This window comes from Myodes glareolus, chromosome 10, assembly GCF_982192425.1.
Source record: "Myodes glareolus chromosome 10, mMyoGla1.1, whole genome shotgun sequence".
Classification (NCBI taxonomy): domain Eukaryota; kingdom Metazoa; phylum Chordata; class Mammalia; order Rodentia; family Cricetidae; genus Myodes; species Myodes glareolus.
The window spans coordinates 11,868,612-11,880,758 of NC_142035.1; the positions used below are offsets into that span (position 1 = coordinate 11,868,612).

General features: G+C 50.7%; 1 protein-coding gene across 2 annotated transcripts in view; it reads left to right on the forward strand.

The window, feature by feature from the left end:
* The first annotated feature begins 1,210 nt into the window (after positions 1-1,210).
* Positions 1,211-12,147, forward strand: part of Ptgis (prostaglandin I2 synthase) — a 37,406-nt gene continuing 26,469 nt past the window's right edge. The window contains exon 1 of one of the 2 annotated variants that reach the window (XM_087910972.1): positions 1,211-1,229. Coding sequence is in view for 1 of the 2 variants with exons in the window: in XM_087910970.1 (XP_087767096.1) it covers positions 1,545-1,621 (77 nt within the window). In the remaining variant the exon portion in view is untranslated. Of the gene's footprint in view, positions 1,230-1,379; positions 1,622-12,147 lie in introns of those variants that run through there. The other variant, XM_087910970.1, reaches the window with a different exon arrangement.

A 12,147-nucleotide genomic window follows, 5' to 3' on the forward strand; every position in this document is an offset into this window, starting at 1 on the left:
CTGAGTGTCAGAGAAGAAGCTTGGTCCTCTGGGGCAGGGACAAGAATAACCATGTGACTAGAGCAGAGGACAGGGTCTTAGTAGTGAGGGTGGGCTCAGCAGATAAGCTTGTTCCTGGGGGGCCATGTGCTCTGAGTGACAAGAAGCCAGGGTGGGCTCTGGGCATGTACGTCAACGGTTCTGGTAGGGTATATGTGTGTGTTCTGTGTGTGTGTACCTGTGCATGTGCATGGGTGTATGCACATGTGTGCATGCATGCGCTTTGTATGTGTGCTCTATGCATGCGCGTGTGTGTGTATGTGTGCATGTGTGTGCATGTGTGTGACTGGGTTTTATGAAGCTCAGACTGGTTTCCAACTCACTATGAAACCAAAGCTGGCCTTGAACTAACTCCTGATCCTCCTGCTCCCACCTTCTAAGCGCTAGGGGATTGCAGGCCTGGCAGGCAGACTCAGCTCTGGTGGGATCCTTCGGATACTGGGGAGGACTGACAACAGAAAGTGAGCGTGGAAGCCAGAGGGCCAGTCGGGGCAACACCTTGGGAGATGGTAGGAGCAAATGAGGAGGTACGGGGTGGGGGGGGGGGGGAGCGACAAATGCCAAGACTCAGGAGTGTGTGACTGGGGTGTATGTGTGGGAAGGGGGGGGGTCCAGTGCCACCTGGGTCCCTTTTTTATGGTACTTGAGAGAAAGTCTGTGATTTTTTTAAAAAATATTTTATTTATTTATTTATTTAGCGAGTGTATGAATGCTTTGTTTGCATGTGTATCTGTTTGTCACATGTGTGCCTGGTGCTTGTGGAGGTCAGAAAAGGGCATCAAATTCCCTAGGACTGGAGTCACGGGTGGTTGTGAGCCACCATGTGAGTGCTGGGAACTGAACCCGGAACCACTGAGCCATCTCTCCAGCCCTGTGATCTTCCTTTCTTGACAGACACATCAGTCACTCTTAGGTAAGTAGAGCCCTGATCAATGGTATTCAAAACAAACTGCCCTCTAGGCTTGGAGTCAAGCCCTCCCGGGGCGGGCGGGGAGGGGAGCTGACACCGACGACGGACAGAGAGACAGAAAGAGTAAAACAGCGTGGGGCTGACTCCCGAATGTAATGTGACCACAGGATCCTGAGGCCCTGCTGTATCCACACCACAGTCAGGACTGTAGGCTGGGGCGGTCCTGAGTGGCCCTAGACCCGGCGAGGTGGACAGTTCCCCAGCTCACACGGAAACGCAGGTCAGGGCGGGCGGGGGATGGGCTGGGAAGTGTGGTTTGCACGAATGTGTAGGAAAGGATCCCCTGGTCGCTCCGATTTAGTCTCCTCCTCTCTGCCCCCTCCCATCACCACCGGAGCCCGCCTTCCCAATCCCCTCTCCTCCCCTCTGCAGCAGCCCTGGCAACCCCTCCCTTCCCGCTCCTCCCTCTCCATCCCACGTTTTCCAGCCCGGCCCTTAGAGTGGGGGCCTTCGGGGCTGGCTGGACTGGGGCTTCTGTGGTCTGGTGTTGGTGGCGGTGACCTGTTGCCACCCTGCATCCGCACACCCTCGAGCCATGTCCTGGGCCGCTCTGCTCGGCCTCCTGGCCGCGCTACTGCTGTTGCTGTTGCTGCTGAGCCGCCGGCGCGCGCGGTGAGTGTCCCCGGGACCCGCCAGGGTGGGGAAGAGAAGCCAGGTGAGGCCGAGGGTTGGAGGTGTGCGGCGGGGACTGAGTTGCCGTTATCCACGCTGCAGCCTCCACAGTGTCCCGTGCCCACTTATCTCTAGACTCACTGTAGCTCGACCCGGGTGGGAATGCTGAGGCTGGACTCGAGGCTCTGCTAGGGACACACTGATCCTGAGGGCTTCCCAGTCATGGATGACGGACGGTCCCATGATTCACGACATACGCACCAGCAGAGAAACTGAGGCCCTCCAGTCCCACAGACTGGGTAAGGACCAGATCCTTGGTCCTTAAAGTTTAGTGCCCTTGGAGACAGTGCCTTTTAGAGAAAAACTAAAAACTTCTCTTCATGCGGGGGAGTTCAGCTGGCAGTTAGTCTTTGTGTAAGGTATTTTAAAGTTAATTTGAATCGCTCAGGACCAGAGTACATTTGACTTAAACCAAGGGCCCTCCTCGTCCTGACTCTGCTTCTTTCTGCAGGCCTTTCCTGTTGCTCAGTTTGGGAGGAACTTTCCAGATTTTTTTTTTTTAAAGAAAAGAAAAAAAGAAAAGAAACGCAAAAATCAAAAAACAAACAAAGCCCAGCCACATACACACTATTTCAGACCAGTTCGGAAATTAGGAGAAGTGACAAGTGTTATCACACTTCCTTCGGCTACTGCTCCAGCAGCCCAGGGCTCACATCCGACATTCTTGTGGGATGTTTGTTTAAAAGCCAGCCCTGGTCCAGGCTGGTCGCTGAGTTTCAGACTGTGGGAGTCCATCAGCCTTCTCAGTCAGCTGCCAGGGTCGCCTGAGTTGTCCCACCCGACATCCTCAGCTGGTTCAGCAACTGCTCCCTCCGGGGCTCCAGCTCTGGTGTCACAGAGCGGTTCTGCTGTGTTTACATCCCAGAGCCTTAAAATCCCAGAAACACTGAGAACCTCACATTTCAGACCGTGTGTGAGTTGAGTTTTCCAACAGTCAGCTCATTCCAGGCACTTTTCCAGGTGAAATTTAAACTATGTGTTTGCTTATCTGCCCCAAAAGGAGGGAAGGAGAATTCAAAAGCCATTTCTGTAAGGAATAGCTGGTTGTCCTCAACTGCCGGCTCTGTCTGCACCAGATCTGTCTGTGGTTTCAGCTTCCAGAGTTTCTTTCCTCACACCAGATGTTAGACATCTGTTCATGCTTCCGTCCTGGTCACCTGTGCGCCTCTTTAGCCTTTCTGTCCATGTTTTTGTCTATGAACTTTTTGGTTGCTGTGAGAGCTTTCTTTTTAAACAAATTACTTTTATTTATTTATTCATCTATCTATCTATCTATTTATTTATTTGTGTGTGTGTGAGTGTGTGTGCGTGCACACACACCACAACACACATGTGGAGGTCAGAGGATAAGTTGCAGGCAACAGTCTCTCACCGTGTGGGTCCGAGGGATCCAACTCAGGTCAGTAGACTTGGTGGTAACCACCTTTACCCACCGAGCCATCTCACGGACCCTGTTTCTTTAGCTTTCTGTGTCTCACGGACGGTGCTCTGGTTTGCCTACAGGGGTGTGTGACCTGTGCTATGCCTTGGGGCAGGTAGGACATCTAGGAAGGGTGGACATCCAGGTTCTGGTCATTCTCCCAGCAGGAAGTTCCCAGCCTGTGGGGCAAGTGAGTGTCCTCTGCCTCAGTTCTGTGGTTAAAGTGATGATGATGATGATGATGATGACGATGATGACAGTGTCCTGGGGTGGGGAGGGGGATGTAAGCGTCCAGCGGTGCAGATTCTTGTGTTCTGACGACTTGAGAGCTCCTTTATCTGTGTCTTTTTACGCCCAGGGCGTTAGCAAAGATTCTTTAGCGCAGCACAAAGAACCATGGGAACAAAAACAGAAGGAACCCAGCAGGGCAATTTCTTTTTCCAAAAGGGCTGCACCACGACCCAAGCCGGGCTCGCAACAGCTTGTCTAGCACCTGACCATCTGTCTTTTGGTTCCAACCGTCTGTCCATTTTCAAGACACAGCCTTAGTGTGCTATAAATTCACATAAGCCTCCCAGGTCTGGCCACCTCAGTCATTTCCTGATGATGTGTTACGTGTTACTGGTGTTGGAAGTACATGGCCGGGAAAACTTTAGGTCTCCTCTGAAAACCAGTTAAAAACATCCTACAAAACAATATGTCAAACATTCAAAAAGAATCCGCCATGGTGAACTGGTATCACTTCCTTAGTTTGACATAAAGTGCGTTGAGCTTCTCACTGGCAATAGAGCCAGTGCTGGCATCTCTCTGGAGCTTCCATTTCCGTGACCACATCAGACAGCCAGCAAGGCGAAGAACCAAAACCAGAGAAGGACTGGGACCTGGGACCAAATGCCTGTGGTATAGGAAATTCTATGGGTGTAGTGACCCCCCCCCCACCCCGGGACTCAGTGGTACCAGGAAACTTTAGGGATGCTGCCATCTTGGCTCGTGTCATGTGGTTGGTTCATGGTCTTCATCTTGATGTTGTCACCAGTCAAGATGGCAACCAAGTCACACTGTCGCCTCCATCTTGATGAGGTCACCAGACAAGATGGGAACAAGCCGCAGCGTTACTTTGTGTTTCCTATGGGCTCAGCTCTATGGTGAAATGAGCCCACCCACACTGGACACACACGTTCTTGTGGGATCTGTGTAGTTCATGGGCTCAGTGTGGACTGTCACCCTCTTAATTTTTCAAATGAGCATCTGAGTCTGATTAGCATTAGGACAGCAGCGGAAGTTACCCTCAAGTGTGTGGGCCTAGACTAGCAAAGTGAAGAAACAGAGCAAGGAATTCTGTTGTTCCAATCCAAGGAGGGAGTCCCTGTAGCTTACCACAGATCATACTGGGAGACAATCAACAGCATCCAGATGTTTTGACGTCCCCTGGGTTCCGAGGTCCAGGTTGTTGCTGGGCTGGGAGTCCATGAAGGAAATGGAGCAAAAGGGGAACATGCCCAGTGCCTGTAGGGGGCACCATTTCTCAGGAAGCCTAGGAAGAACCGGGGCTGGAAAAAGTGACATTGGTGTCATTCTATCACACCTGACCATGGCACGGCCTGGGACTGCTCTGTGACCGAATTCACACTGGCGGGGGTTGGTTTTCTTTTTAATTTTATGTGTCTGTGTGTTTTCCTCGCATGCATGCCTGTATGCCATGTACGTGCCTGGTGCCTATAGAGGCCAGAAGGGAGCACCAGATCCCCTGGAACTACAGTTACAGGTGGTTGTGAGCCATTTTGTTGGTGCTGGGAACTGAACCTGGGTCCTTTGAAAGCAACAAGTGCTCTCAACCACTGAGCTGTCTCTTTAGCTGGCATTGGCAGGAATTCAAGTAATTGAGAAACCAGCTTGTTAAAATAGTTAATCCTGATTTAAAACCTTGGCAGCTGTGTGTGGTGTTTTTACCCAGTCAGAAAAGCAGCTGCCTGGAACCATGTGGTCCCAGACAGTGTTGGACCTGACCACACTGAGTGGATGTCTCTTGTCCCTTTCCGAAGTCTCCCGGGCTCTCAGAGGGAACTGGTCGGAAAGGAAAAGACGGGACCCACGCCCAGAAAGGGAGAGAGGAAATTGCATATAGAGTTTTGAGGTCTCTTGCATTGTTCAGTCTCTCCTTTGGTGGAAAAGGAAGAGAATGTTGAATGGGAACCTCTGGGCTGGCCAGAGGAGTTGGTTCCCCCATCTGGAGGAATCTATTTCCTTTCTTTTTCTTTTATTTTTTTGACCTGATTATTTTACATTCCAATCCTTAGAGATCAAGCCCCGATTTTTGTATCGAAATACAGAGTCCGTTCATGTAATATTTTCCTGGGCCCTTCCCTGGATTGCTGGAAATTTTTCCATTCTGGTATTGTTACTGATCAGAAAGAGTTTCGTTTGCCCCAGTCCCTGTGGGCCCCAGCAATGGGCCATGGGATGTGTCCCAAGCGAAAGGATCCAGGTGCATTTGAAATCCGGGATGAACCTTAAAATCGTCGGGGGAGAATAATCTTGATGCCGCACACAGGAACACACCGACAATGTCAAAGTAACTAGGCAAGGGAGTTTCTTCTTTGTGAAAAGCGTGTGCCGTGACCCAAACTGGGCTAGCGGGCATGCCGGGGCAAGGTCACTTCGTGTCTATTTTAGCGCACGTCGTGACTCTGTGTTTCTCCATGGCTGGGGTCCAGTCTCTCCGTCTGTCTTTTAGCATTCTGTGGTTTTAGGTGAATCAACACAGAGGAAATGAGGGACCGGTGGGATGGGATCAGCTGCACCAGTCATTGAGTTCTGGGGATGATGTAGCCTCAGCCAGGGGAGGAGATGAAAAGAGGTCCATAAAAGTTTTACAAGGTGGGGGAGAATTATGGAATATTGGCCCTTGGTGACCTAGCCAATTCTTTTTAATAGAAAAACCAAAACCAAAAACATTCCTCACACGGCACCTGGGAAAGTAATTGAGAAGGCTTGGGAAGACATGGGCGTGGGAGATCCTGGCCACTGGGGCTGACAGTAGGACCCTGCTCACCTGCCTAAAAGCACTCTGGTTATTCCCATTAATATATATATATATATATATATATATATATATATATATATATATATATTTAATTTTTATGTGTATGAGTTTTTGGCTTGAATGGATGTCTGTAAACCATATGCATGTAGCTCTCAGAAGACAATGTCAGCTCCTCTGGAACTGGAATTACGGATGGCCGTGAGCCCTTCAGTGTGGGTGCCAGGAATGGAATCTGGGATCTTTGGAATCAGTGATTGTAACTGCTGAGCCATCTCTCCAGCTTTGGTTACCCTCTCTGTAGAGGGGGAAACAGAGGCCCAGAGAAGCCCTATAACCTGTTGGAGTTCTGTCCTGATTAAGACTCTGGATTGTAGGCATTTTCCATTCCCTGGAACGGCTCCTTTCCTTTTCCCTCTCTTGCTTCGCTGATCTGACCACTCAAAAATCCCAGACGATAAGATCCACGGCTCCGAACCAAACAATCCCATGGAAGGAAAAGATAGGCAAGCATTGGAAGACAAGCACATAGGCGTGACCCAAAGTTTGGGTGGAAATACGCAAGGCTCTCCTCCACCCTCCCCATTCCTTTCTCCTGACCAAACCTGGGGGTGACTTCTACCACCCCATCACACTACTGAGGTTTGACAGGCCACACAGAAAGTACGTGCCATATCTATCCTTCAGTTCCCCAAGTTCCTGCTTGTCCCAGCAAAATTAGACTATGCCAGTGGGTGGGTGACTATCCGCCCTCCAGCATTTCAAAAAAAAAAAAAACCCAAAAACAAACCCTCAATTTTGTTTTTAAATAAGAGTATTGTTTTCAGAAGAAGAGGCTTACTACACAGTGTTAAGGAAGCAGGTCATAATTACAATAATTTAGCAGGGTGTGAGTCGGTTCCTTTCACCTAAGACTCTCCTCAATCCTGGAGTCCAAATTAGTAATGAGGACAAAGGGAACGCGAAAACCATCTCTTTCCTGGGACTCTTACGTTCCCACGTGTTTTGTGGTGTTCTTTCACATTTAAAGAAGCAAAGCTCGGTCATAGGAAAGACAGCAGAAGTGAACTGATGTCTCTCACGTCCCATGTGAGTCCACAGATCTCCACACCGTGCTAAGTATCGTAAACTTTGTACACACAGAGGATTCAGCTATGCCTGAGATGAGTGATCCAAGAGCCCCTTCCCCCGTGTTTGTTTTAAAATATTACATAAAAATGTTATGATGTTGTACTCCCACATGTTCCAGACCATGTATCAAAAAGGGAGAGTCTTAATTCCATGATCCCGTCCTAGTGAAATACTGGTCTTACTGGCAGATTTCTGTGACTGTTGACAGGACTTTAAAGCCTTGTTTAACATCTATGACTGTTTTCTCTGGGGACAGTGTAGATGACGGATGGGGCGGAGTTAGGAATCTCCTGTGTGGCCCATTGAGCCTAGTGACTTGCCAAGTAGTTACCAGCAACGTTCTTTTGGCTTTCTGGGCCTTAGAGAGATGGTCAGTCAGGATAGAGTCGTTTGCCGCCAAGTCTGGCCTCCCAAATTCACTGCCTAGAACCCACAAGTGGAAGTTAAAAACTGACTCCCCCAACTTATCCCCTGACCCCCACACATGTGCCACAGCCCACAGACCCACACAAGTTTCCCCACTGATAATCTGAGGTAGCTTGCAGAGGTGTGTGTGTGTGCTTAGTCCCTAGCCGCTTTCCCAGCAGAGTGTGTGCTGGCTGTTGTGGGAAGCTTTGAGAGAAGTCTCATGAGTGGGGCCCTTGACTGGGGGATTAGAGGGGGTCCTTGGTGTTATTGAGGAAGGCACGGCCTGGGCCGGGAAGGGGGCGAAGTTTCTATGTAGGAATGGATGTCATTTTAGCGAGTGTAAGACAGAGGTCACTAAATGGTCCTACTATGGGGTTAGTTCCTTCTGGTAACAAGTGGAGGTAGGATGAGGGTGGGATGGGGGGGTGTGGAGGGCTTCGTATTCAAAAATCTAGTCTTCCAACTTCACGTGGAAGTAAGAAAGCACACTTGGGTTTGGTGGTCCTTGGGTTTGGTGGTGCAGTTCCCTCTAAGCCTCACCACAGACCCTGCCTCCTACTGTTGCCACTCCAGCCCACAGCTGCTCTGTCCATCACAGAACCCTCTGCTGTGCTGTGGGGAGCCATCTGTAATAAGAAACTGGACTCTGTCTGCCTGAAAAGCCAAGTCCAAACTAAGAACCTGCCCCGAGCAGGTCGTGCGCCACTACCAATGCTTTCTCTAAGGATTTGGCTACATGTATTTATCTACGCTTGTGTGTGCATGTGTGTGGGTTACTGGGCTGTGGCGCATATGTCGGGGAGCTGCTTCTTAACTTTCACGTTGGGGTTCTGGGCAGTGAATTTGGGCGGCCAGGCTTGGCAGCAAACAACTCTACCCTGAATGATCATCTCACTGGCCCCTCCTTGTGTGCGTACGTGTTTGTGTGTGTGCTGTGGAGGAGGCTGGAGGTAGATACACGGTATTGTCCTTAGTTACTTTCTACCTTATTTCGTGAGACAGTCTTTCGCCAAGCCTGGAGCTCAAAAAGCAGTCATGTTTGGCTTTTTTTTTTTTTTTTTTTTTGGGTGAAGGTTAACATCTGAAAACCTGCCTTTTCTTCCTTCTTTCCTTCCTTCATTTCTTCCTTTCTTTTCTTTTCTTTTCTTTTCTTTTCTTTCTTTCTTTCTTTCTTTCTTTTCTTTCTTTCTTTCTTTCTTTTGGGGGGGGGACAAGCTCGTACCTCAGACTGCCTTGCCCTTGAGTATGACCTTGAACTCCCGACCCTCCGGCCCCAACTCGTGTGAGCTGGGGTCCCGGGGTTTGCAGCCACGCCCAGTTTATTCATGCTGAGGATGAATCCACACCTGCTTGGCAGGCCTTCTACCTACGGAGCCACAGCCCCTGCCTCTGCCATCTGCTTTTTCTAGCAGGCAATGGCGGAGGGGGAAGCAACATGGAATAGCTTTAGGAGAGTCTGTATTTGTGGAAATAGGAATCCCGGAGGCCTGTGGGTGCATTCTGGAGGGAGGCTGGGCTAAGTAGGTTAAGAGAACTGGAGAGAAATTCAGTTCCCCAACCAGCAGAGGAGAACTGAGCCCCGCTCCATTTCCCAGAAAACCCTCCCAGGGCTCCCCCTCTACTATGAATTGAAGTTCGCACAGAGAGGTTGGGCAGCCTACTGGCAATGCACAGCCAGTGAAGCCAGTCTCTGATCTGGGCATTTCAGAACTGAGACTGCATGCCAGGTTCTTCACCTGCCTTGCTTTCTTGATCCTCTCAGCAACTCTGGTAGGCGAGCCTGCTCGCTGAGTCTGACTATGTGCACAGTGCAGTCATGTGATGTATGTTCTTTAAACACCTAGCAGGTTCCATGCAATTTCCAGAGTTTGAGTCTTGGAATATACCACCCAGTGATGACACCATCCTCAAGTCGGGGTTACCTTAGAGGGCACGACAGCCACCTCAGGCTCCCTTCCCTGATTCACAAAGGCTGCGGCAGATCTGGCTCTGGGGTCCGTCAGTGAGGACCCATCAGAGTCTAGAGGCCCCTGCCTGGTGGGATCTACACTCTAGGGGAGGCCACAGGGACATCTTGGTATCTGACCGTGGAAGCCAGGAAAGGAGAGCCAAGCCTCAAGTATTTCCCTCCCCCAGTGTCTGGCCTGGCAGTGCCTCAAAAGAGTGAGAGTGTCAATTAGCCCTGGGAGACCACAGGCTCTGAAATAGAGTCTCCTCAGCCCCAGCTGTCCACAGGCTGAGTCACTCTGGAATGTGGCCGGGGCTCGGATTGGCTTGGGGTCCAGTGCAGGGGAGCCGCTGGCTGCCTGAGGGGCTGGGCGCCCAGGCTCCAGCTTCCTGCCTTTGTCTGAGCCTTCTTGGGTTTCTCTGTGGGAAGAAGGGCATAGCCAGAAATAACACCTGGTTCAAGCCTGGAGGAAGAGGCCCCTCCAGCCCCGAAGATGGCCCAGGGACAATCACAGGTGACTGTTTCCTTGTCTGTAAAGTGGGGATACAAATGCTCACTAGGGGTGACCACATGGAAACCCAGCACTCCTATGGGGAACCTCCAGGCAAGGGCCTCAGTCTCCCCATGCCTCAGTGGTCCACTGAGGATCAGGGGAGGAGTCACGGAGTTAGGGGAGGAGCCAATGAGTCAGGGGAGGAGCCACTGAGTTATAGCCTCTAAACACCAACTGTAACTACCCAGGAAGGTAAACACTGATGTTCTGAGTGGCAGCTCCGGTGGAGCCCCTAGCAGCGGAGACATGCTGGCTTTGTCAGTCTTCTCTGAGCTCAGAGAGGCCGAGTTTGCCAATGATTCAGAAGCAGTCCAGTATGCTGCAGTCCTCTCCAGCCTTAGCCATCTTGTCCTGCACGCCTCTGGCCCACACTCTCTAGGGACAACCCAATGGAGATGCAGGAAGCAGAGGGAGAAAGGTTGGGGAAAGCCTGTGCTCCCCTGAATTGCTGAATGTGAACCAAAGTGGGGAAACTGAAGCCAGGCCTTTCCTCTTGGACAGTCGCTGGAATCTCCCAGCCCTGTCCTCCTCCCTCTTGCCCCATTTTACTGCTACCCTATATAAAAAACAGGTCACCGAGAGAGTCCTGCTTCAACCACTCCGCAGGATCCTCAATAGATGTGGTGTAGAAGCCAGACTCTCTCCTTGACCTTCAGGCCCTCAAGATCTTCAAAGTCATCTCTAACACCCTTACTTACCTGACGTCTGAACATTGTCCACTCTAGAAAGCCCCATCCCGCGCGCTTCCACCCCAGGGCCTTTGCACTCGCCATTCCCTCTCCCTGCAGCTTCTTCTCCCCTCCTCCCGCAGTCTTTCGTGGGGACATCCTCCTCCTCCATCACCTTCTTCTTCCGCCCAGGCTTCCACTGTCTTGGTCATTGTTCTGTACTTTTTATTTAATGAGATGCAACTCACATATCATAAAATTCAACACTTAAAACTGTAACTCGAGGTTTTAGTATCGTCACGAAGCTGGATGGCCGTCACTCCTAATTCCAGAACATTCTCTCGCTGAACCGAAATCTTGCATCTGTTGGCAGGCATTCTCCATGCCTGTTCCCCAGGTACACTCTAATCCACGCCTAGCCCAGTGGATTTCCTGACTCTGGTCTGGCTTCCACTGAGCACCATGTCTGTGAGGCTCATCACTGCTCCCTCCATTCTTTCTTCGAAGCTGAATGGTATTCTGTAGCACAGACACGCCACGTGAGTTGATCTCACGCAAAGCTGTTCCTGCTCCGTGGCTGTTACGAGCAATGCTGCCATCAGCCACTGCGTGCCTGCTTACCTGTGAGCATGTTTCTATTTCTCGGGGACAGATCGCTTTGTTGTGTAGCATGCGTAAATGTTAAGGAGCTGCCAGCCTGGTTTCTAAGGTAGCTGCATCCATGGACACCGCGTATTCCAGTTTCTTATTTATTTGTTTATTCATTCATTCATTTGTTTGTTTGTTTTCAATACTGGGTTTCTCTCTGTAGCTTTGGCTGTCCTGGAACTCGCTCTGTAGACCAGGCTGGCCTCGAACTCACAGAGATCCGCCTGCACCTGCCTCCCGAGTGCTGGGATTAAAGGTGCGCGCCACCACCACCCGGCATGTTACAGTTCCTTCATATCCTCGCAAACTCTTATTTTTCTTTTAACTTAAAAATGAAAAAGCCCTGCAGCCACTAGAGAGTGATTACAAAATAAGGCCTTTGTGGGAAGGAGAGACAGCCTACATCCTTGCCTTTCCCCCAGGCTCTTGCCATGGAGGGCTCTCAGGTTTGGAACCGTTGAGTGGAGTGAAGCCTGCATCCTGCCAGTCTCTCACTGGCACTGCTCTCTTCCTGTGGGCAGCAGAGGGAATGTGAGATGACCCAAGCCCAGACTGGCTCAGAGAACTCTGCTTTTCTGCTGGCTGTGCCTGGCCCCCAGCCTCCACCCACACCTTTGAGTCCATTCTCTACCCAGAGACCAGTGGGTTTA